General features: G+C 36.2%; 3 protein-coding genes across 4 annotated transcripts; 2 read left to right on the plus strand and 1 right to left on the minus strand.

Annotated features, from left to right (window-relative positions):
* The first annotated feature begins 1789 nt into the window (after positions 1–1789).
* On the plus strand, positions 1790–11890 carry LOC127430800 (thread biopolymer filament subunit alpha-like). The gene is made up of 11 exons (XM_051680875.1): positions 1790–2118; positions 5570–6168; positions 6856–7067; positions 7517–7577; positions 7665–7760; positions 7897–8073; positions 8392–8517; positions 9892–10005; positions 10140–10246; positions 10338–10587; positions 11565–11890. The coding sequence occupies exons 2-10, from the start codon at positions 5665–5667 to the stop codon at positions 10573–10575; spliced, it is 1635 nt and encodes a 544-aa protein (XP_051536835.1). The 5' UTR covers positions 1790–2118; positions 5570–5664; the 3' UTR covers positions 10576–10587; positions 11565–11890.
* Positions 11891–17349: 5459 nt separating this feature from the next.
* LOC127431184 (replication factor C subunit 2) lies at positions 17350–21011 on the minus strand. 2 transcript variants are annotated; one of them, XM_051681494.1, is made up of 11 exons: positions 20846–21011; positions 20412–20481; positions 20267–20308; positions 20069–20175; positions 19756–19857; positions 19556–19656; positions 19227–19384; positions 19079–19144; positions 18913–18993; positions 18701–18814; positions 17350–17626 (listed from the first exon to the last, which is right to left on the minus strand). In XM_051681494.1, the coding sequence occupies exons 1-11, from the start codon at positions 20947–20949 to the stop codon at positions 17516–17518; spliced, it is 1056 nt and encodes a 351-aa protein (XP_051537454.1). In that variant the 5' UTR covers positions 20950–21011; the 3' UTR covers positions 17350–17515. The 2 variants fall into 2 exon arrangements, with proteins under 2 accessions (XP_051537454.1, XP_051537455.1); XM_051681495.1 differs by lacking the exon at positions 20846–21011 and adding an exon at positions 20660–20807 and having other exon boundaries at positions 17351–17626.
* Positions 21012–24930: 3919 nt separating this feature from the next.
* LOC127431185 (syncollin-like) lies at positions 24931–25488 on the plus strand. The gene has a single exon (XM_051681496.1). It carries the CDS (start codon positions 24963–24965, stop codon positions 25356–25358), a length of 396 nt encoding a protein of 131 aa, XP_051537456.1. The 5' UTR covers positions 24931–24962; the 3' UTR covers positions 25359–25488.
* The last annotated feature ends 426 nt before the right edge of the window (positions 25489–25914 follow it).

Below are 25914 nucleotides of genomic sequence, written 5' to 3' on the forward strand. Positions count from 1 at the left end.
AGTTAGGGATTCTTACAATAAGAAATGGGGCAATTACTTAACATTTTTGGGGGAATCTCGAGGAGGGGTGTGGAGGGAGTAATTTAGTAATTTAAATTTTTTTTTTATTATACTTGATTATTGTATTTTATTTTTTTATTTTTTCCTGTGTGTGTGTCTATATTCTATTGACCACAGGGGTGTTCGTGGGGGGGTCAGGGTGGGGTGGGAGTTTGATAGGGGGAGGGGATATAGTGGGGGTTTAATGTTTAAAGTGATTGATTCAATATATATATATGTTGTTGTATTTTTTGTGTTAATTTATGAATCAATAAAAATGTTAATAAAAAATAAAAAAAATTGCATGAAAGTCTACATTTTTATTCACATTGTTATAACAGCATGTCAGTGATTTATAACGCATTTGTAAATGCCTTGTTAGTCATTAATAAACCCCTTTAAAAACCCTTAACAAAGGGAACATTCATGTAAAGTGTTACCATAATTGTATTGAGTCAGAACTTTTCAGTGAATTTAGTGAATCCGTTTACAAAACAAGTCTGAATGATTTGTTCACAAATCGGATTCAATGCAGTGGTTAACAGCTCACTTGAGGGCTAGATTGTCAGTTCAATAAAGCAACCGGTACAATGGTTCTCCTTTTGTGTTCTACAGAAGAAGCAAAGTTTGGGACGACATGAGAGTTAGTCAATTATGTTACAGTTTTACATTTTTAGGTGAACTAATCATTTGGAAATAGATTTAAGAAATGCATCAGATATTGCTCATGAATCTGCATTCTAAAGATGCTCTAGTAACATCTGTTTGAAATTGCAAAGTGTTCGATTTGATTTCAAGCTAATTTGTATCAGTTTCTTGATGCTTATGTGACTCTTCTGTTCCAGTGGTAATTATAGAGTATGACTCCACTGCAGAGCCTTTTGGGAGAGGATGAGATGTGCCATGTTGTCATCAGCGACAGAAAAGCAGAGATTTATCACATCTGGTGCCACTTCTGTATTGGATACATGTGAGAGCTCAGCATATGCTGTTCTTTGTAATACAGTAAAGTACTGTAAAATTATGATCCACAACCCAACCAGAGTTAATGGGATGCCCAAGGTGCACTTTATTTCCTCTGCTCTCCTGACTGTAGTTATTTTGTTTATTTCCAATGGTGACAGCGTTATGAATGACAAGGATTATGTGAATTTAATTGCATCTTTCTTTTACTTGGAATGTGTTTTCAACTTGCTAGGGTGAACAAGTTCATGTCTATTTATAATGGTTTCTAAGGTCTTTGCCAAGTGGTTGAATTGCTCATCAGTTCTTGGTCCAGGTGTGGATTACAAAGCAATTTTGACTCGTTTTAAATTGCATCCAGAGCTGACTGGCAAACGGGACAGCTGGTACTCGGCTCTAGAGAAAGGCAGGAACACTAGAGGGAAAAAATGGAGAATTGTCGACAATCACAGCACCCAACTGCAGCTTTAGTCAGCATCTACTGTCTTTTTGAGGTCGCAGATTATGAAAGGATTTTTAATGAATTTGGCCTAAACAAAATGGCACCAAAGAAGAAATCCAGTGTGGACTCGACAGTAATGAGTCAGTGACACAGATTGGATTCCCCTGAATGGACATCAGCATGAATTAATGTAGTAATTTTCTTTTGAGGGTTATTTTAATGAGAGAAATAAATGCATGTATACATCTGAAAAAAAAAATAAAAATGGAAAAAAAAAAATCAGCAATGGACAGCACCATCTCTCCATCTGTGGGGACTGTTTTTGTTGCTGTTGTCTCATTTACATGCAAGTCCACACGACTGCTTTCTGTGGAGTGTTTACTAGAGCACTTTATTGATTTACTAGCCATTGGTGCTCCAAATGTTCGCTCTCTCTCTCGAGGTTTATTTGGTCGAATGAGGAGTCCAAACCTCATGCGTCATTAACAATAAATGGCGAAAAATTGTAGCGGAGCACGCACCGGAACGCTCTCTTGGGATGGTGATTGTTTGGAGTCCGAAGGAATATGTGATGAATACATCTTACGTCAGAGATCTGTGGGAAGTCATCTTTCCAAACCAACACCTTATTCTACACCGACCCATAAACTAACGGGACCGGGCAGTTTTATCAGGTACGGATTGAACATTTTAGTTAATTTTCCGTGGTTAAGATCTTTAAAAAATGCAACGTTTTTAAAAGCAAATTTTCGGTACTTTTGTCGTCTTGTCCGTCAGTAAATAGCCTACATTAAATCAGCTGATATACGTTTATCGTGTTTCGAGTTTTTCCCCTTTTGCAAAATCCTAATTTTCTCATTTTGAATTAATTTTAGGATTGTCCTATGAGATGTTCTCCGTGATCGGATAAAAGAAATCCAGCGACTAAAGGAACATTTAGCGGCAATTCGCGTGGACTTGCACCTGAGGACCAATCTTACATTTGGACCGAGAATTACATTTCGCGGATTGCGAATAATAATGTCCAAGATGACATCCGAGATTACGTGGGGCGCTTTTAACGGAGCGTCCGAGACTAACGGGACACGAGTGGAAAAAGTTCAGCACGTGTTCCAGCCTTTCTCATCCACTGTCGCTCTTCTGGTGCTCGGGGCAGTCATCATAGGGATTATATTACTTTCACTGACCACGTACCACTTTCACAAAAGCAAGATGAAGAAGCGGAAGATGCAAAGGGCACAGGAGGAATATGAGCGGGATAACTGTAGTCCTTCCATCCCGCCCAGGGTGAAGCCCACACCGAGTCGCGGTGTGATCGCGCGCCCTGCTCCACCGCATCACTTCAGACAATCTCCTCCGAGAAACACTGACACTAAACACCGAGAGGGAGTCGAGTTTGAAGGAGAAACGTTGTCTTCATAACGGGACGTCTCAATATTGTGGCTTTTATACTGTAAATAAATATGATGAACGCCTTGGAATCAGCAGCATCTATTTCAACCGTGTTCACATTGGGAGATTTGGGGGCTTTCACACCGAATGCGTTTTTGCATCCGTCCGCGATGTTTTTCAATTGTTGTTCATATGTAAACGCGCTAGACGTCTTTGACCGTCTCGAGCGTTTGTTAGACGTAGTGTTTGATTAAAAAAAAAGAACGTTAACTTTTTAAAACGCGTCTCGAGACTCTTGCGTTCTGTGCTGTTCTGTTTGTTGCGCTGCGCTGCGCCTAAACGTTTTTAGCGCAAACGCGCGTTCGGTCTGAACGATCCTGTACGCTAAAGAGGTAGCTACAAGCGGACTTCACTTAGTTTGAACGAAGTCTCTGAATAATTTTAATTTGAGCCTAATGTGTTGTAAGTGGAAATCGATTAATAGACCAACAGTGAATACAACCAGTTGTAAATTAAACTTTGTTAAAGGAAATTTTGAATTGTGATTCGAGAGAGAGAGAGAGAGAGAGAGAGAGAGAGAGAGAGAGAGACTGAACCGCTGTCCGGGGTGCTGATTTGATTCTTTACTCATTAAACTTTAAGGATGCGAAGATACAGTACGGGATTATTACCATTAGTTAAGATTATTAGCCTATTAAAAGACTGAATATTTATTTGTAAATTAAGATTAAATACAGAATTACAGAGCTGTATAAAATGATGAGCAAGCTCATATACATTTTAGGCTCTCAGTCCACTTATTTTAGCTTATGCACTTGATTTTGCTTATCCATAACCAAGCATTCTGTGTAAATGTGTATAAATCATACCAATATAAAAGCACTGGTAAGGCTACTTGAGACTAAAAAGATATTTGGTATATACTTCTCTTTCAGGTTTAAACTTGTGTTAATAAATCATCATGTAAATGGCTCTCATTTAAAAATAAAGTCTATTTGACTATAAATTCAATTTATTATGAGTTTTTTTATTTTTTTTATCCACTCATTCGCTATGGCAGTCTTTATTTGTCATAAATGTTTGAGTACGTGGCCACAGAGGAGACGTGTGTTTGGACATGTCAGTTAGGTTTTTTCTGACACAGAAACTTCTGACATAGTTTCAGCTTAATTCCAGATTTAGCTCAAGCCAATCTGCAGGTCATCTTATAATGCATCTTGCTACTTTAGCCTCGTATGACCCCATGTCCACATTTGTAGATGATGTATTTTGGCTTCGCTATATGCAACGCTTAAATTAAACCGACTGAATACTTTTCACAACACTCTAGTCTAGACTGTTTAAGGGTCAAACTTCTGATGCACCGAGTCGCATGACAAAAGCATGGTGTTGATTTCAGTGAAGTGCTTCTGCAGTTGCAGAGCCAACAAATGTGCCTTTGGTAAGAGCTTTTCTCATTTAAACCTGTTTGGGTGTAAAGAGTAGTGCTCTAGTTTTGTTTGATATGCCCCTTTAAAAACTCATATGTCAGTGCGCTGATAAACATGATGTCCACATATGTGGATTTTGAGACATTATTCCCTCAAAAGTTGAAAAAACGTGAGTTATTTTTAATAACTTTAGATATTAACACATCTATGGGTCATTTAGCTTCATTTTAATATAAAGTTTGTTATATTTTATTTTGTTATCACTGTACAATACGGTCTATTCATTAACATTAGTGAAGACATTCCTATGTTTACGGTACATTTTCACATTGAGATTCAATGGGTTCATTCAAAAGCTGAAAAATGTTGCTTTCAGAGGCTTTATATGGAGTTAGGATGAAAATAAGATGCATTTCGAACTGTTCTGAGACCAGTGCAGACAGACAGAGGTTAAAGCGATAGTTCACCCAAAAATGACAATTATCTCGTGATATACTCACTCTCCTGGCATCCCTGATGTGTATGACTTTCTTTTTTCTGCAGAAAACAAATTAAGATTTTTAGAAGAATATTTCATCTCTGTGGATCCACACAATACAAGTGAATGGGTGCCAAAATTTTAAAGCCCCAAAATCCACATTAAGGGAACATAAAAGTAATCCATATAACTCCAGTGGTTAAAACCTGGGACAATTATTTTTTTTATTGGTGAGCCCATGTGCCTCCAGGTTTAGTGAGCAGGCTCTACCAGAAGACCTTTGTAGGCTCTGATTAATTTTAAGGAGAACCACTGAACCCAGATATGAAGCGCACAACTGATTAAGTAACAGAAAGGGTATTACCTGATCCAGCATTATACACTGGACTCTGTTACAGTATGCTGCATACCTGTCAGCAGTTTTGCAGCAACTGCAATTTATCCTTTGGGGTAAAAAAAAAAAAATGATTTCACCTGCCTCTCACTGTCAGAGTCATCTTGATTTATGACAGGCTGCTCATTCAGACTTTTCAGCTCAGTAACATGAAATTCAGTGTTTAACTCCAATGAGCACAAAGATAAGACCATACAGAATATAAAGAAGTTTTCAAACTGTCAATCAAAGGATACTCTCTTTAAATTTTGTTGATGTAGCTGCAGGGTTAGTGTTTCTCTCAATTCCACATGTCAAGGCTGTTAAATTACACTGAACATGTTTTAGAGATATCAGTGCCTGCAGGAGGGACGCTTGCCTGTCTTTCTGCTTGGGCATATGACATATGAGCTGCTACAGCAAATCGTCATTAACCCACCATTCCTTCACAGAGCTGTGTATTTAAAGCGCAAAGTGGGAGTGAGGCAAACTGACTGAGCATCAGGACTCCACAGCAAAGACCTGGACCCCAGCTCTGAGTGCAGACATGACAGACACAAGCTTGCGTATCAGTGGGGGAGCTGTCAGATTTGGAGCCACCTATGGAGGCAACCATCTGTTCTCCGGAGCTAGGGGCAGTGGAGGTGTGAGCATGTCACTGTCCCGCTCGCTTGGCATTGGAAGGGGAGCTGGAGTTGGCCTGGGAGGAGGCCTGGGCACTGGTTTTGGGACTGGAGCTGGTGCAGGAGCAGGGCTAGGCATTGGTCTTGGAGGAGGTCTTGGCTTGGGTGCAGGAGGAGCCAGAGCAGCAGGGCTTAGGGCTGGCATAGCCCCACTGAGAGCCCGTCTTGGGGGCAGAGTCTTCAAAATTGGAGGCTATGGTTTCAACCCATCCTTCATCAGTTCTACCACCACAGTGGATGCACGCGTTAGTCCAGTGCCCAGCATCGATCCAACTCTCCCCTCCCCAGACACAGTGCAGGTCACACGCATGAAGGAGAAGGAGGAGCTGCAGGCCCTCAATGACAAATTTGCAACTTTCATCGATAAGGTCAGCCACAAGCATTCTAAGGCCATATCCACTAATACTGTACATTTCATTGAGAAAGCATTAATTTAGCCATGTTTACACCTCTAATCCACACTAGAACAGTGTTTTTCTTTCGAAAATGCTCTCCATTACTGCATAGTACTTTGGAAAACAAAAATGAAAACAAAGTTTTCAAACAAAAATGGATTAGTGTTTTTGTTTAAAATAATAAATTTAATCAAATAAGGAAAGCGGCATTTTAGTGTGGATAAGAGGGGTAAAAGGAGCTAAATCAATGCATTTTCAAACAAAAATGTATTACTGTGGTTGTAATTTTTATACATTTACCCCTCATCCACACTAGCCGTTTTCTTCACCAGAAACGCTCCCCGTTACCGTATTTGGAAAATAATGATGTTAGGAAACTGAAAATGGATTACTGTGGATGTGGCCTCAGTTAACTTATACTCAATAAATGGAATAAAATCGGAAAGTAGAAAGTAAAGCCACTGCTTTCACGAACTACAAACTAAAAATAATTCACTGAGGCATGAAAATAGTTATGTAAAACCATAATGAAATACCAAGGATGGAACAAAGTCCTTAAAACTTACCTAAAAAAAAAAAAAAATCAAGTAAAAAGCTCTAATCACTGGATAGAGTATCTCTGGTTGGTATTTCTGACTATGACTTTGACATTGACCATAGGCCCGGTCTCTAGAGCAGCACAACGCAGTACTTAAAGCCAAGATTTCCATGTTTACCAACCCAGAGCAGGGCAGACCTGCAAGCTCTTCCATCCTTCTCACCTCTGCCATCGGAACATATAAATCCCATATTGACAGTCTCACAGCTACTAAAGAGGCCATCATTGCTGAGATAGACCACTATAAAGGCATTATTGATGATGTGCAGGCCAGGTGAGCCCACTTCACTCTCTGAGTCTCTCTTCACTAAAAAATTAACCTGCACTCATGAATAATAAAAATGATATTTGTTCAAGAAACCCTACAATGTTTGCTTTAGCACTAAAAGCTATTTTTAGAAGCTTTTTTATCTTTAAATTAAATGTTCTTTATATTTAAGTGCATTAGTAAATACATGTGTAATTATATTCCACTAAACTGCTGTACTATTACATTAGTTCTGCTTTCTTATTGGTTTATTGGTCTTTGTGGTTTGTTCATAAGACTGTTTGAACAGTCTTAACACCCCATCTGTACTGGTAAAGTCATTGTACTGTCATGGGTAAAGCATTTGAAGTTTAGTATGAAATTAGTATTTATATGTATTTACCTGGGCTGCAAAGTACCAGCCAAGAACACAATTCTATACATGCACCTGCACATTCTCTCTTTTACTATCTCAGGTATGAAGAGGAAATGGCTCAAACCAAAACTCTGGAAATGGATTGGACTACACTGAAAGAGGTATGAAAATATGAAGTCATTTCAACCTCACCCAAATGTATCCCACAGAGTGCTAGATTTCTGACTTTTACAATTCTCCTCCATTAGGATGTGGACAGTCTCTACCTTGCCATCTTTGAATTTCAAACCAGCATTGCCGGATTGGAAGATCAAATTGCTCTGTCCAAGCAGGTGTATGATGCTGTAAGTGAACAGTCATTTAGAAAAGCTTTTACTGTCTGCAATACCTCCACTTTATTTCAGCAGAATTTTAGGCAGTGTGTTAAAATGGATCATTAACTTTACCAATGCCCTAAGCATGTGTATTTGTGTGTGTTAGAAAGTGAAAGAGGTGAGAACCATTGTGACTGGTGGAATGAAGTCAGCAGTCTCCATTTCCGTAGATAATGCAGCCCAGGCACTGGATCTGACCACAGAGCTAACTGAAGTCAAAGCTCACTATGAAATCCTGGCTCAGCGCAGCAAAAAGGACGCCCTCCTCTCAGTGCAAGACAGTGTATGAAACTTCAACTCTTCAATAAGCAAACTGCACTAACGATATTTAGAATGATACCGAATTAATTTACTAATGTTAGGGAATAGAAACTTATTGCAAAGTGTTACTTTTGTTCTCAAGTAAATTTTGTCACATCCTTACATTACTATTTGCATCATGTGGTGATTGTCTTGTAAAGTCAGAATCAATTAATCTTTTGCAAACTGCTTCCCCCAAGTGGTAAGTCGGTGTGTTGCAGCTGTGTTGATGCCGCCGCATTTGCTTTTGGACATGCTGAGGTCAAGCCACAACCTCTTTTCTCTTTTTATGGGTATACAGCTCTCCATGATGTCTGTATCCACTCAACCCAGTTCTCAGACACTCACGGCAGCCAAGGAGGAGTTGAGAGTTTACAAACTACAGACTGACTCTGTGCAGAGGGAGATTGAGAGGCTCAAATCTTTGGTGTGTATTTGAACAAAGGCTGGCAATTCATTGCAGTTATTTTAGTGTAATTAATAAAATTAAAAGAAAGTACGGCATAAAAATTAATCCATTTAATCATGATCCGCAAGGAGTAGAAAAAAGCAAAATAAATAAATAAATAAATAAATAAAAGACTTCTATTGCATTTTCTAATGATTTTTGTTGTTGTTGTTGTTTTATCCTTTATTCACCACAATGAAGTCTTGGAATTTTATTTGCCAATTTTCTATTAGCAAACACTACTAGGGCCTATATGCGGTCATTTGCAAATAATTAATCAGCATATCATTGTGTTCATATTTTAATTATTAATTTAAAGATGCACTTTATAATTTTTTCCTCGTTATAAATTCTACTCCTAAATAATTAAATAGTAATTTTAAAACTAATGTATAAAATGATGTCAACTCACATGAAATGAAGACTCCAGTCATATCATTCACCTTATAAAAGCTGTTTTATTCTGCATAGAGAGGGTCCCTTCATGGGGGCTGCCATGTTAACATCACATGACCAGTCAAATACTACTCGCTTTAAGAAATAGTTCACCTCAAAATGAAAATGTTCTCATCATTTACTCATCACACATCCCAGATGTGTATGACATTCTTTCTTCTGCAGAACACAAGTGAAGATTTTTAGAAGAATATTTCACCTCTGTAGGTCCGTACAAACAAGTGAATGGTGGTCTGAACGGCCTTGAAGTTTACAAAAAGCACAAAAAGTGAGAATAAAAATAATCCATATGACTCAGTGGTTTAACCCCTTAAACCTCCATGTCTTTTGAAGCATAATAAGTGTGCATGAGAAACAGATCAACATTTAAGTCCTTTTTTACTATAAATCTCTACTTTCACTTTCACTTCCACATTCTTCTTTTTTTGTGTGTTCTTTGTGCGCATTGCCACCTACTGGTCGGGGCTGGTCATGGATGGAGATTTATAGTAAAAAAGGACTTAAATATTGATCTGTTTCTCACCCACACCTATCATATAGCATCTGAAGACATGGATTAAACCACTGAAGTGGATTACTTTTATGATACCTTTGTGCTTTTTGGAGCTTCAAAGTTTTCGTCACCACTTGCATTGTCTGGACCAACAGAGCTGAGATATTCTTTCTTAAAATCTTTGAAGAAGAAAGTCATACACATCTGAGATGGCATGATGGTGAGTAAATGATGAAAGAATTTAATTTTTGGGTTAACTATTCCTTTAATATCAATAACTGCCCTGTCATTGGACACTTTCACTCATGGATTATATTATTATTTCACCTGGGGGGAATTTCCATAAACTTCCTAGACTGCAGTTGGATATTTTTGGGAATAATTTATGTTCTCTTCAATGACAGAACTTGCAAATGGAGTCTCAGGTGGATGAGGCAGAGTGCCACTCCAACTGTCACACAGAGACATACCAGGAACAAGTTCTCACCCTCAAGTCTCAGCTTGATGATATCAGGAAGGTAAAACATAAATCTAGATAAACATTTTTTAATGTTTTATCTTAACATTGTATAATTTAATTTTTAATAAAAATGAAAACTGATCTGTTTAATTAACATCTAAAACATGTCACGTACACTCCTTTTTTCCCCAGCAAATTACTCATTATGGTCAAGAATATCAGGAACTTCTTGCCAGCAAAATGTCCCTGGATGTTGAAATCACAGCTTATAAGAAACTCCTGGACAGTGAGGAGAACAGGTGAGGAGATTAGACCTGAGCATGATTCATTACTCACTCAACAATTACACATAACATATGATGAGTGTGCTGTATCTGTCTGGTTGATTAGGTTGAAATCTGGAGGTGGTGTCACCGTGCACATGTCGAAGACTGCAGTAGGAGGAGGTGCAAGTGGAGGAGGTCTAGGCCTGTCTGCAGGAGGTGCAGGTCTGGGTGGAGGTGCAGGTCTCAGTCTTGGAGGTGGATTTGGCCTGGTTGGAGGCTTAGGAGAAGGTCTTGGAGGAGTTTTAGGACTGGGACTTGGTGGAGGACTTGGCTTTGGTGCAGGAAGAAGTCCTCCAGCCTGAGCAGCAGTGCTTGTAAGTATTCAGTGCTTGTCAACACTTATGCATGTAGGCTACACTATAAACAGTATGTGGGTAATTGGCACATAACATGCCCATGGACTTTTTATCACAAAGATAAAAATTTATGTGAATAAATTTAATATCTATATGAATGCATAAAGTAAAACTTATGTTTTAGGTGCAGTAGCTGGTCACAGTTTCTTTTAATTTTTAATCCACATGAAGAAAACTGATATATGGGCATATATGAACATATATATTTGCGTGTTCATATATTGATACATATTTAATTTCCTCTTATTTGGGAAAATATGTGTTACATACTGTACATGTAAACAGCTATTTTTGTAGTTTTTTAAATATATGTTGCATATACTGTATAAGTATGTGATTTTATTCTATCAGTAAGAACCTACATGTGTTACAATTAGAATTTAAAATGGGGCAGTGGTGGCTCAGCGGTTAAGGCTCTGGGTTACTGATCAGAAGGTCAGGGGTTCAAGCCTCAGCACCACCAAGATACCACTGTTGGGCCCTTGAGCCTATCTGCTCCAGGGGTGCCATATCATGGCTGACCCCAGCTTAGGTGGGATATGTGAAAAAAAGAATTTCACTGTATATGTATAATGTGTGAAATAAATATAATTAAATTATAAATGGCCCTGCAGTATGACCTGTTTTTAAAAGCACAAATATATACATTTATATTTGTAGTCTCTCAATTAATATAAGGTCATAAAAGCAGCACACTTTTTTAGCAAACTTCAGCATGTCACATGACTTTGCAAAAGTATTTAATGTCAAATACCCATATAACCACGTACATATCTGTAGTAATCTGCCTAACTTGCTGTCTATCGCTGGATCAGACCTCAAATAACCTTTTAAATCATCTCTGGCAATGATGACGCTCACAAAGTAATATTGCAGTGAAGTGTCATAATCGCTTTTGAAAATGTAATGTCACTGTTTCCATTGTTTTCACCCAGTGTCTTCTGCTGTTTACTGAAGATCCACATTCTGAGTGTCAACGAATGGGGCAGTGAGGAAGCCAACCACCCCGCTGCATTGAAAACACCTCCCATGAGCTCACAGACTTTGACCTCACCCTCACTTCTATAGAACTGAGGGAAGAATGATTTGACCCCATCTGTATTCTCTGTGTTCTATTGTATTGTCTAATGAGGCCCCACATTCTCTCTTCTCAAATTCTGAGTAAATGTGAACATCAGAAGAATCACAAAATTGCTCATTGTTTTTGCAAGGTTTGTTTATGCATCACTTCCTTCCATAATAAAAATAATTCCAACCTGGTTATTACTGAGGAAAACTGTCAAACTTTGTTTTTATTGATCTTTAATCTAATAATTAGTGTTTACACTAATTCATTTCTTTTACAAACAGGGTTCCCCTTACCCTTTTTGACCAATACATTTCCATTACCTCTCCAGTCGTTTGTGATTACTGGATAAGGATTTTTTTTAAATCATTTTGATTCAATTTGACAAAGAATTATTTGATTTGTAAATTGGTTTTCCATATTCACTGATTCAAAGAGCTCATTTAGGACAACACATCAGAGCAGGTTTTACTCTGCATAAGAGCACAAAATCTAGCTGTTGGGAATATTTTAGAGCAGAACTTGCCACAAAAATTTTAGCATGACTTTTAATACAGGCACAGGCCTTGAAAAAACTTCAAAATTCTTTGATATTTTTAGCTTTTCCAAGACCGTGGGAACTAAATATACATGCAAAGTGTATATTTTACAAGTAGCTATATAAAATAGATACATACGATAAATATGCTGTATATAAAATATATTTTATATTTTCTTTTTAAAAAGTAAAATATGACAAAACCCCATCGTTACATAGGCTTTTTATGAATAAGTTAGACCACAGTAGTGATTGTTTTAACATTCTTAGTCTAATATCTATTAAACCTCTATCTAAGATTATTTTTAAATGCTACACCATTTTTGTTGTAGGAAACCTACTAGTAGTATTTGTGTTATAGTACAAATAAAAAGCAGAAAAAAACATACCCATTCACCACCTACATACACTCACTGCCCCATTCTCAGCATCTTGCCAACTTTAAACCAGCTTTCACAGTTATTCAATAAACTATTCAACACAAGTCAGTTCATTATAGTGAACTCAGATTGTGAATGATTAGAGTCTGAAAGATCCAGTCTTTTGATTTTACTCTGAAATCACATTCTGCCCTAATTGAGGAAACAACAACCATGTTGTACATCCTTCTCTGAATGGTTGCAACATTTTCTGTCACCAAACGCTAATGAAGAGTGCTGCATTTCAAAGAATCTTGAATAGGCTTGACATTTAATGTATGACAGTAAACATATATTTAGCCAGTAGACTTTGAACTATGAGTTTTCAGATCTGAGCAGCATGTGTTGCTGTGGGTTTGTGGTGGTCTCTTACTGATGTCCAGCACGGTTCTGCACGGATGTGGTTAGATTCAGTTCAAACAGGAAATACATGTGTTCATTCTGCTCTCCCATTCGTCTTTCATATGACTTCAAGAAATATTCATGAAAATGGAAGTGGACTGAGAGGCCTCAGTAGAGGTAACTGCTCACCTATTTATACTCCTTTCTTAATAATTCACTATGATTGAAAGAGAATTGCGCAATGATTTTTTTTTTTCGTTGCTTTTAGTTATGTGGGAGACAAGTTTGTAGTAACTGAAATAAGTAACTGTGATGCAGCACACTAAGATGACTGATAAGAATGTCTAATGTTTATTTATTTATTTTCACATTAAAAGACCTGTCATTAAGAAAGAAAGAATGTTTTGATGATTACATAACTTTCACCCTGTTCAGTTAGTTGCTGATGGAAAAGGAAAGCTTTTCAAAAATTTAGCACTTGCGCACTTACACTTTGTTCCATTGTGTCAGAGTTGTGTCTGTGATTAATGATCTGTAAGTGAACAGATAACATTGCAATTTCTAATTTCCTCACTATCAATTCTAAAAATATTCTGACTGAAATAAGAAGACTAATAAAGACCAAATGATGTTTTTTATTTTTTTTTTTTTTTTACTATGACATTAAAGAGAAAAATTATTTTGTTTTATTATTTTTCAGGACGATGATTGAAGTCAATAGCCTGCAAGGAGCTCTCCTTGCCATCATTTCCCTGGCCTGCCTTTGTTGTATTTTTGCCTTCTGTATGTGCTGTAGAAAGAAATTAAGTAAGTGGTTTATCTTTATTACTCTTTTGTTTTAAAAAAGTTTTTCCTTTATTTTTCATTTGTGGGCTTTAAAAGTAACCTTTTACATTTGCTCAGACTGCCAAGCTGTTAGGTACTATACATATTTGTGTCTTATTAATTTGGCTATGTTTTTTATTTTGAGCTATTCAACAAGAGGACAACATACTGTATGACCAAGACATATTGTAAGTAAAGTGCTCTTGGTTTTTTGGGATGTATTTTATCTGTTGGCTCCTTTTACTTTATACAAAAAAAGTGTTTGCAAAGAACGGATTCTGATGTACTGTACAGCACTATTTCAAACAAAAATCTTTATTATTTTTCACTTTCAGCGATCAAGATGGCACAGTTGTTATACAACCTAAAACAGGTAAAATTTAAAAATGAAACCCAATATATGTGGTAGCTAATTCTCATAATGACAGATTGTATTGCACAGTGTTCGACTTTACAGAATTCATTACTTACTTTACAGAATCTCTTCTGTCAGAAGAAGGGTGAAATACAAAATGCATTCTTTGCCAGACAAGAATGAGATTTTATTTATATTCTGTCTGTTTCCAGTGATTAGACCAAACCAGATGTCTACAGAGAGTTCTTCCACCTCAAAGTAAGATACTTTGATCCAGCCAGTGTTGTCATTTTTAGTCATTTGTACATAATTTTATTCCCATAGCATCTTTTATTTTCATGTCCACTTTATCTAAAATATCACATTACTTAAGCTGAAGTAGGGGGAAAACGTCTGAAATTGTACACAATTGTAAACATTCAGTGGCTGTGATGCATAACTGCCGAATAGCATAAACTTAAACTAATTTGTATTCACAGGCAATCTACATGTATGTTAAATAGGACTCCAAATAGTAAGAATCTTCTAATTAAAATTTGCATTGCAACTGTTATCTTTGTGGTGGTGATTTATGAATATTCATTTTCAATTTTGGATGACTGTTATTTTGCCTGTTTCCCTGGAGGTGATGGCAATAGCCGTTATCAGAACATCCCAAATCGTAAGTGTCATCATTATGGCAATCTTTAGACTTTACTTTTAATGAATATAAAGTTAAAAATGCAATAATATAATGCGCCATATTTTGCATGTGGCAGATGGCACCTTTGAACCGACATATGTGTGAGTATTTTGTTTATCACATGGCTATGAGGAAAACAAGTCCGATGATAATAATAATAATAAAATACTTTTTAGTACAAAAGTATTATATAAACTTAATAAAAACAAGTTACATTTCATTCAACTTACATAGGTTACTTACTGTACATGTAGGCCTACCTTAAATAACTTACACAATAATACATTCCTTAATATGTATACGTGCTTTAAATACACAACACTTTTTGATTTTCATAGGGACCCAATTCCAGAATCCCTTTATGTAAACAACGATGACCCAGGTAAGCATGTGCTGATAATTGTCACTGTCTAAAACCTTTTGCACACCACTTGCTTTCTCAGTTGTGTTAACAGGAAAAAAGAAATGAGGTCTCTATTATAGTGGACACCTATGAACTTGTAAAGATATGAAAACCCTCTAGGTGATAAATAGAGAACGTATATTTCAAACACTGTTAAACAGGAGGCCACAAATCACACACTTGCAGCTAAAAAAAAAAAAAAAAAAAAAAAAAAAGAGCACAAATGATTGGAAAAGTTAAGATACTTAAAGAATTTCTTCTAATGAAATGCTCATTCTCGTACCCCCAGAGACGGACCCAGATACATACGAGAATGTATTTCAAACACAAGTTATTCAACATGACTCAGGTTGGTGTTTTAAGTGATTCTGACATCTGTTCCTTGTTTTCTTAATTATTATGTGTGGCAATCCTTTAATAACTAATCAATAGGTCAGTAATATAAATAAATACTTTAACACTTTACAATAAGGTTCCATTTGTTAACATTATTAACTACATTAGATAACAAACTAACAAAGAATAATATTTTTACAGCATTTATTAATCTTTATTTGTCCATTTCAACATATACTAATTCATTGTTTGTATATATATATATATATATATATATATATATAATCATTAGTTAATTGCACTATGAATATTTTTTATGAAATTTTATTTTTATGTTAACAAACATTAACAAAGATAAAAAATATACTGTTCATTGTTAGTACATGATATCAAATGCATTAACCAATGTTAACGAATGGAACCTTATTGTAAAGTGTTACCAATATACTGTATTATAACGATTACAAGATCAGTAGTTCAACTACATTCAAATGTAACATGTATTTAAGCTAAATATATATATAAAATTTTTCCAAATATGTTAGATTAATTTAAAAAAAAAAAAGTCACTTGTCATTTGATGACATGGAATCTATACACATTCTTTTTGTATAAAGTTCAACTTTTGACACATCGCCTGTGATGTTTCAGCAGATATCTATAGTTATGAAAATGCTGAATTTCTGAATAACAGACCTGAAGGTAACATTTTTTCATTATTCCATTTGTTGATGAAACATTTTTGCTATTAATTTTTCATGAAACAGCACTGCTCACTTTGTCCTTTCCTTTAGATACAGTCGAATCAGAATATATGAACGCTTGAAGTGAATGTTGCCCGAACGCAAGCTAGTGGCTGAAATGAGACTCCAAGTGGGTTAAACTTAAATATTTGGAATTAACACACTTTTAGACTTTAATATGTAATAATAGAAAGAGGTTTCCATCTTTGATCCTATTTGTATGTTGGTGAACATTTAACAATAGCATGGCTCTGTGTGTAGACACTTACTTTACTTCAATAAAGAGTAAGGTTCAAACCAGCTTTAAATTAACATTGTAATTTATCATCTGATATCAAATGTTAATTAACTTTAGTGGTCGAGAGATGTTTTTCCTATGGCAGATACCAATACCTACATATTGCCTGTACACACACAAATTAATTCCAGCAAATGAGACATACAAAATTGCTGAATTAAAATGAACACTGAGTGTACTCAATATTTACTCAAAATTAAAGTCTTTTTTTTATGTGCCTGGCTGATATATCACTGAAATATGAACTACTACAAGGCTGTAGAAAATATGTATTTTACTCAACACAAGTACTTGATGTATATGGAGGCTGCATACCAAGAGCTGTACAATGAAAATTATGCAGATATTTCAGATGTGAAAACTGAGTCAGACGAGTAGCAAGTCCCTCCCATCATATGTAAACCAAAAGGCTTTTGGGGGTGGGGAGAAAGTTTAAGTGGGGGAAACCTTATATAAACACAAACCAAAAGGCCAAATCAAGCTCATCAGGCTTCTAACTGTACATTTAGCTTACAGTGTCCCCTCTTCTGCTATATTTCTAACATGTGGTAGTACAACCACTGGAGTGAACTTTATAATCATCTATTGCTACAAAGCCTAAGATTCGCATTTGGCAAATAAATAGTTTGAATTAGTTTTAATATGCTGCAAGCTTGCTTTCACTTTTAACAGCTCAAAACAAAAACCTTGAAAAAGGATCATTTACAAACATCAAACTTCTTAAATTTTTATTACTGCAGATTTTCATTTTTACAATTCTGATTTTTTTTCATAATATACAAAAAAAAAAAAAAAAAAAAGTCTTAGTACAAGTACTGGTAGTTTAAGAACAATAAGGAAACAGACTAAGGTGATTATTTGATAAATATGCTCTTGACTTTAGCTGGCATCAGGTGCTGCAGTCTTGCTGCACAGTCGGCCCAGTAGACCAGCCATTTGTAATAGAGAGTTCACCCCTTCGGCCACTTTCATATGGGTGTAGCCAATCTCCTGAGGAATCACAAGTATAACTACAATCACATTGGATGCTGTTTTTTTGGGTTGTATTCACTGAATTAAGATGTAAGCAAAAGTAATCCAATCCATCCCCATCTTGAAAATATTAACCCTCCTATTGTCTTAAGAAACTGCATGTCATTTTTGGCCATATTGAAAATCATTCCAAATGCATAAATTCTTGATTAGGGTCCAACAAAACTAAAAAACCCCCCTTTATGAAAATCTGTTTTATTGTGAAACATGTACTGAAGGAAACTGCTGCATCACACATTTCTTTGCCTAACTGCACTCTGTGGATGTTGCATTCTCTGAATGAAGACCTTTTAACAACTATGTATAATTATTACATACTGTATACATGCACAGCCAATCCAGGTATAAGGTAAACCTTATTAGAGGTAAAAAGTACACTTCTCAGTTGTTTCCAAGTCTTCACTGAATTATTGTTAGATATGATGCATTAATACAGATTTGATGCTGCCTGGTTTTGAATCAGAAGCAGAATTACACTTATAACTGCTTGTTATGATTACTATGCTGATAAATCCACCACACATGAAAAAAAAAAAAAAAAATAGCTTGTTTTGGTGAGGCAAGTGGCTTATTTTGGGCTTGTTATTCCAGACCAGGTTGCTTGTTTCTCTTGCGAGATCTGGCAACACTGCAATTGGTATTTCACCCACCCCTTAGTGCAGAGTACTGTAATTAACCGTTCTTTTATTTTATTCTAACCGGTAACCATTTGGAAAGGAGGCTGCGAAACTTCTGAACTGGAAAGAAAAAACAGTTTTTGCTCAGAACGAACCAAAATGAAAATTTTGTTTTTAGTCCCCGTTTTAAATTATTTCTCTTAATCAATTTGAAACAAAAATAAATATTCATTTAGTTTGTTTTGATGGTCTTGACAAAGTCACAAAGTTTGGTTCTTGTACAAAAAAACTATTCAGTATTTATAATTCAAAAATGGCCCTAAAACAATAGTAGGGTTAAGAACAGAATAGTAGGTGTGTGTCCAAAATTTTGACTTGTAGTGTATTTAACAGACACTTTAAGTGCAATGCATACCTTAATATATTCCAGCTTCAAATATTCTGGCATCTGGAAAGTCTTACAAACTCTAAATATGTTTCCGATTATGTCCTCTGGTGAGTATCCTAGGGACCAAAGCTGCTCAATAATCTGAAGCATAAAGCAACATATTTCAATTTTAACCAGTGTGTTACTTGTTACTATTACATTCATGCTGTATATCTGCAAAGGCAAATGTTTTGTTGTACCTTGTAGGCTTCATCAATGTTGGCGTTGACACATTTTTCAAGCATGCCTTTAACCAGCAAAGGATGTGGCTCATCACACACCTGCAGAAGCAACACTGTTTGTACTTCACCAGATACATTTTTATATCTAAATGTTTCGAAAATACAACAACGTATACAAATATACCTTGAACACATTTTCACTGTTGATGTAGCCAAATCCGGAATTTGTTGACTGCAGGTTATTCAGAGCCTAGAGAGCCAGATTACAGAAGTGATATTTGAGCAGTTCCTGGCAAGACACTATAACGTCACCATCAGTCACCCCGACTGACCTGTCTCATGTCTCCCTGAGAGGTGAAGATGATGGCCTCCAGGCCATCATTGGTGACATGCAGGTTCTCCTTCTCCACCACCTCCATCAGACGCATCATGATCTGCTCGTCTCTGAGTTTGCTGTAACGCAGCACAGCGCAGCGGGACTGAATGGGCTCTGCAATCAAACATCACTCTTTACTCAAAGGACAATCTGAACACACTCTGAATTACTCATATTAGAGCTGTGCTGGAATGTACTTTACCACAATGTTTTTAAGAGTTAAAAATTAAAATGACATTATCTATTATAAACAGCATTTTTAGTTTTATGTGCCAGGCAGCTCACCTATGATCTTATCTGATGCATTACATGCCAGGGCAAAGCGTGTGGTTTTGGAGTATATCTCCATGGTTCTTCTCAAAGCCTGCTGGGCTCCATCTGTCATGCTTTTTTAGAAATGTAATAATGGACTTACCTAAACAGTACACATATTTCTACACATATACATATGTTATTGCCATTATAATACCCAAGACTTCCCTGACCTGTCAGCCTCATCCAGAATGATGATCTTGTGGCGACCTTTAGGGAGCGTGACTTTTTGCTGGGCAAACATTTTGATCTTGTTTCTCACTACATCTATTCCACTGAAATGAATAATGACATTAAAAATAAGCTCATTTCATGTTGAATCAAGGGGTGCACTAAACTAAATATTTTGCTGGAAGTGCAAAAGGCTTATGCAACTGTTACATGCAACTGCATCAGGAGCATTATATTCACTCAACACCATTTCGTTATGATGAGAAGCATTGGAAAACATTGCAGTGTTTTTTTGTCAAAGACACAGGTACTTACCGGTCATTGGAGGCATTCAGCTCAAGCACAGCATCTTTCATGGCTGGACCCAGAAGAGCTCTAGCCAAACATAAAATGCTGGTAGTTTTTCCAGTGCCAGGAGGACCCTAATACCAGATGTGGTCGTTATATTGCATACTGACGAGTTATGTCTAAATTCAGAAGGAACATGTGGGTGAAAGCATGTTTATAACTTACTGCAATAATGATGTTGGGCACGTTTCCTTCTCTCGCAAACACCTGCAACAGTAACAAGGACATGTCTCCGTTATTGACATTTCCATGTCTCTTCAAAAATATTAGGCAAGTCACTACGAAAAACATCAATTGTTGTCATTTTGACCTCCAGTCTGCTGATGGTTTCCTCATTTCCCACAATTTCATTCAACTTCAGAGGTCTGTATTTTTCAACCCTGAAAGTAATAAACAATTATGTCAGTTTATCACAATGAAGATGCAACTTCTCAGATGTATGTATATGTATATGTGTATATATATATATATATATATATATATATATATATATATATATATATATTTATTTTTTTTTTTTTTTAAGGATGGTAGATACTGTTTATACCGCCGACGCACAATTGTTTACCGGTGTCTCAAAACCTTGTTAGCTCCCTGTCTAGACAGCATCTTGGGCATCACAGTGCTGCTAAAAATGACGTCTAGGACTAGGTAGGTAACTCAGAAGTTTTTGAGACACAATAGCCTTTAGCTGGCTAGCTTTAGCGACGCTCAATTTATCCACGACAATGCTACAAACAATACCATGGCAGTTCATAAGCAGTCGTGGATGGTTTGGGTGCAGTATGGTCCTTTTTAGGCTGTTCATCGACTTGCTCACTGTCCGTCTCTTTCATTTCAACATCCATGTTGTCGGCAGTAACGCGTCTTCCCGCCACGAGCGGAGCAAAACAGAACCTGAAATGACATCACTTCCGTCCACTCAAGAGCGCGCGTAGTGGAGGAGGGCAAGTTTTGTGACGTATTTAGTAATCAGAATGTTATAAAATATTAATACATATTATAAATTTTATATGACTTTTTAAGCCCTTTTTTTTTTTTTTTATTTTTTTTTTTACATTTATTTAAGTTTATTGCTCAGAGATTAAAGTGTATTCAGCTTAGCATATACATAAACAATGCTTTAATATGGCCAACAAATTGGTGGCCACCCTCTTAAAGACGCACTACCTGTAATTGTTTCCCTATTAAAAAGTTTTACACAAGAACTTAATAGCTCTTAAATGGGTAGTTCACCCAAAAATGAAAATTCTCTCATCATTTACTCACCCTCATGCCATCTCAGGCATTTGTATGTATTTCTTTCTCCAGCAGAACACATTTGAAGAAAAACAGAACAATATATTTTAGCTCAGTAGGTCCTTAAAATGCAAGTGGATGGTGATCAGACTTTTGAAGCCCAAAAAGAACAGACAGTCAGCATAAATGTCATCCATAGTCTTTTTTCACAGTAGCGTCATCCTTGATTTTTAATGGGAATGACAAAGAGGCTGTGAAGGATAGACTTACCATCTCTTCAATGGCACGCACGGTATAAAGTTGTTTAAAAGCTCCTAGATCACATCTGATTTTCCACAGCTCATGTTGTCTGGAGTTTTTTTGTCTAATGTGTGTTCTTGAAAAGAAATTCTTTCAATGTTTTGTCCGCCGAACAATCCAAAAACACTTTCAAATGCAGTGCAGCCCATTGAAGAGATGGCACGATTATCCCTCACAGCCTTGTTTTCATTCCCATCAAAATTCAAAGATGGCGCTGCTGTGAATAAGGTCTATACGACTGCAGCGGTTAAACTTATGTCTTCTAAAGCTACACGATCGCTTTTGGTGTGAAAAACATCAGTATTATGTACTTTTTAACTATAAGGCATCGCTTCCGGTCAGCAGCAGTATGCGCATGTGATGCAGTCGCATTGGCATTTTCACGTGAGAACTGCGTGCGTCAAACCCGGAAGAGCAGCTCTGTTTACAACTGAGAAGGAGGAACGCTGTACAGAAGCTTCGATGGTTTTTGTTTAGATCTGTATTTGTATCTGTTTGTTTACTCACAATGGTGCGTTTGTGTGCTTATCCTGGATGTCTCAACCGAGAGAAAAACCTTTATTTTAACATTCAAAAATTGGCCCCCATTCACTTCACTGCCTCACTGGAACCAAGATTTCTGCTTTTTTTTAAAGAAATGGAGGGACGAGTCACAATAAACTTTGTGGTTATCAATATTTTGCCAAAGATGCTGTCGATTTAGCTTAACTTGTATTAAACCCAGAATATTCCTTTATCCGTTGATGTCATATAGGCCTTATTCATAGCAGATTGGAATGACAACAAAGTTGTGAGGGATAGACTTACCATCTCTTCAATGGGCTGCACTGCAATTTAAAGTGTTTTTGGATTGATCCACAGACAAAACATTAAATAAATGTCTTTTAAAGAACATTCAGTAGACAAAAAAACTCCAGACAGCAAGAGTTGCGGAAAATCAGATGTGATTCCCATTCAAAGATGGCGCTACTGTGAAAAATGTCTAGGGATGACGTTTATGCTGACTGTCTGCTCTTTTTGTAGCTTCAAAAGTATGATCACCATCCACTTGCATTTTAAGGACCTACTGAGCTAAGATATTTCTCTTTTGTTCTTCAAATGTGGTCTGCTGAAGAAAAAAGTCATACACATCTCGGATGGCATGAGGTTGAGTAAATGATGAGAGAATTTTCATTTTTCTGTGAACTATCCCTTTAACAGATCAGTTGACCTACTCACTCATAGTTATGGATAAAGAAGTGGAGAGGATAAGAAGATTTCCCAATCCAAACAGCTAAGGTGTTGAAACTCCTAACCTTCAAATCATCTGTTGGCCAACATAAAGTTTCTCACTGAGACAACTGAAATATATTATTCCTTTGCATTCAAATCTGGGCCAATGATCCCATTTCACTCAGTAGAGTGAAAACATGAAGGTGATCATAACTTTCTCAGGTGCCCAGTGCCCAACCCAAATTGATGACAAGATGATATTGATTGCATCAAGATCTGTGCTTGCATGTAGAAACAAAGCAGCTACAGAACTGTCGAGGTCATTACATTAATACTCATGCCAAAAATGAGTTCCTGACTGCAGCTTGATTGTACTGTGTGCTAAAAATCAGCAGGTAAAGCAAGCTGTCATTAAAACCCCAGAGAAGGGCTAATGACACATGCAGTGAACTCAACAACCAGTTTTTGCTCAGGTATTATTGTATAATTATAAGCGTGTCAGTGGGCCAAACTCCAGACAAGATTCTTCTTCTGGCGTCAAAGTCTTCTGGGTGTGATTTATATTAAGAGTAACATTTAAATTTGAAATAAATAAAAATAAAGATAATTAAAATAATATAAAGAAAGTGCATATAAAAATCATCTTGTAAGGAGAAATCAATTTTAGATGATGGTTTTCACATTGTAATGAGAGAAAGAGATGGGCAATCTGATAATCTGTTTGTTGAAATGGCAATGCATCACTGAATACAAAAGTGCAATCTGCACACTTTGGTGACAGGCGTCAATTGCACATCCTAATTTAGGTATATTTAGAAGAAGGTCACACCCAGTGATACCTATGAAAATAATATAATAGAATACTAAGAGAATATAACCACTTTTTAAATGTTAAATTTAATTATACTTCAAATATCAATCTACACATGCAAAAAAAAAAAAAAAAAACCATGTAAGGCCAGTGAGTTTGTTCTTATAAGATACTGTTTAGCAGTTTATTTAATTCAGTAAAAATAAATGTAAGTTCTTAGATAAGAGATGGTTATTTTAACCATCTGATGGACAAACCTGTTTAAAATCCCAACCTTCTAGACATCTGTTGGCAAACCTACAGTTTCTCATTTACCACGTATGTATTAGCTCTGTGCCAGGGCAAGTGCCTTGGTGCATCTTTTATTTTATTTGTATAGCTTTTTTTATTCTATTAAATGCAACATTTGTGATGATTACCAGTCACACAAGGGCCCAAGTAATTAATTTGCAAGTGAATAGGACACAAAATAGTTATGTATTGTAAAACAGATGCAAGTTGATTCTCAATTCAATATCGGTTAGCAAGGTCTGTTCAGGTTAAACTCACCTAAGCCTAAAGTACCATTAGAAAGAATACATACACCATAATTTTCACATAGTCTATCTATATATCTTTATTAGCTCACTCACACAAAATTACAGTAATTTAACATACTTAAACATGAAATCAAAAATTTGATGCTAAATAGCAATATGACATTCACTGAAAATATAGGTGACCAAGGTGACACAACATTACATGTCATTTATATAGAGCCATAAACTTTTAAATCATTTAAAATTTTATATCACAATATGTTAAACTTTGTTAGAGTTTGTCACAAAAAAAATTATTTACAGAGGTATATTTTATGCAAAGTAAGACTTTACAAACTGAAATATTACCAACTTCAAAGAAATGAGATGCTACTCTTCTTTGTTTCAGACAGATACATCTATGAATTTTACAAGCTATAAAAACATTCCAAAATTTCTAAGACAACCACCTTTAGATAGTGGATAAAAAAATACAAAAATAAAATAAAACCTTTTCAAAAGCAAACTGCACAATACTGATAAAACTACACAATCCATTGAGTTGTGCATGAAAGACAGATAAAGACATTATAACAGGAAACTGTCAACATTTCAAAGTCCTTATGTCAGAACATTTTAAACCATCTGCGTTGTGACACACTTTACAACCTTCAGAGCATCTGTTCACAAACCTGAAGTTTCTCAGAAGTCATTCAGTCCTTTAGAGCAGCTCTTATATAATCAGGGCTAGTGACCTTAATTCACTCATCACACTGAAAACATGAAGGTGGTCATCGCTCTTCTTCTGGCTGCTCTGTGCTTTGAGGGGCTGAATGCAGAGTGTCCCGACCCAAAAACACTGCAAGATAGTGAGGGAAACAAGCTCTGTGCCCGCCTGTTCGAACACAGCAGCTACTACTATGACCAGAGCTGCACTGGAAAGTTCTTGGATGTTTATCCTAATGAAGATACCCCCATCATCCCATGGGTTTGGAATAACCGTATTTCCTCACTTGTGGTGGGCAGGTCCTGCAGCTTGACAGTGTGGTCTCAATCTAAGAAGCAAGGATCAAAGAAGAAGTTTTCAGCTGGCATTGTGTACCACCTTAAAGAAGTAAAGAAAGGCCTGTTTGGAAACTGGAACGATTCAATCTCAGGATACTACTGCACATGCTAGACATGAAGCAAGACCAGAGACTGACTCTAAATACATTAGTATACATAATGTTAATGAAACAAGAGAACAGCTGTAAATGCTGGTAAATGAATGTTTTCAGATTTCCAATTAAAAATTAAGCACAGTGTAATTCTGCTCAGTGTACATATATTCAGTGTTCATACATTATTTTTAAAATTTAAAATTTAAAAATTATCCGCAAGTGAAATAAAAACAGCACGTTTCCGCAGGAAATCTCTGTGGGATGCATAAGCATTCAGGAAAGATTAAAAAAATATTTTTCTCTGTCTTGCTTGATTCTATTAAATGTGACATTAAACTTCTAGTGACAATAAACCAAACACACAAGGGTCCAGGTTAAGTGAACTGAAAACAAAACAGTTACAGTATGTATTGCATGTCAGAGTCAGAGTTTTAAAGTCATCATGAAATCAAAATTGACCATATTTATTTTCTTAAAGCATGTTACTGGTCTTATTGCAAATTAATCATTCATGCATGTTTGTTTGTTTTTTATAAAAAAAAATTAAAAAAAAAAATGACCTCATAATCTTTA

This window comes from Myxocyprinus asiaticus, chromosome 40, assembly GCF_019703515.2.
Source record: "Myxocyprinus asiaticus isolate MX2 ecotype Aquarium Trade chromosome 40, UBuf_Myxa_2, whole genome shotgun sequence".
NCBI lineage: Eukaryota > Metazoa > Chordata > Actinopteri > Cypriniformes > Catostomidae > Myxocyprinus > Myxocyprinus asiaticus.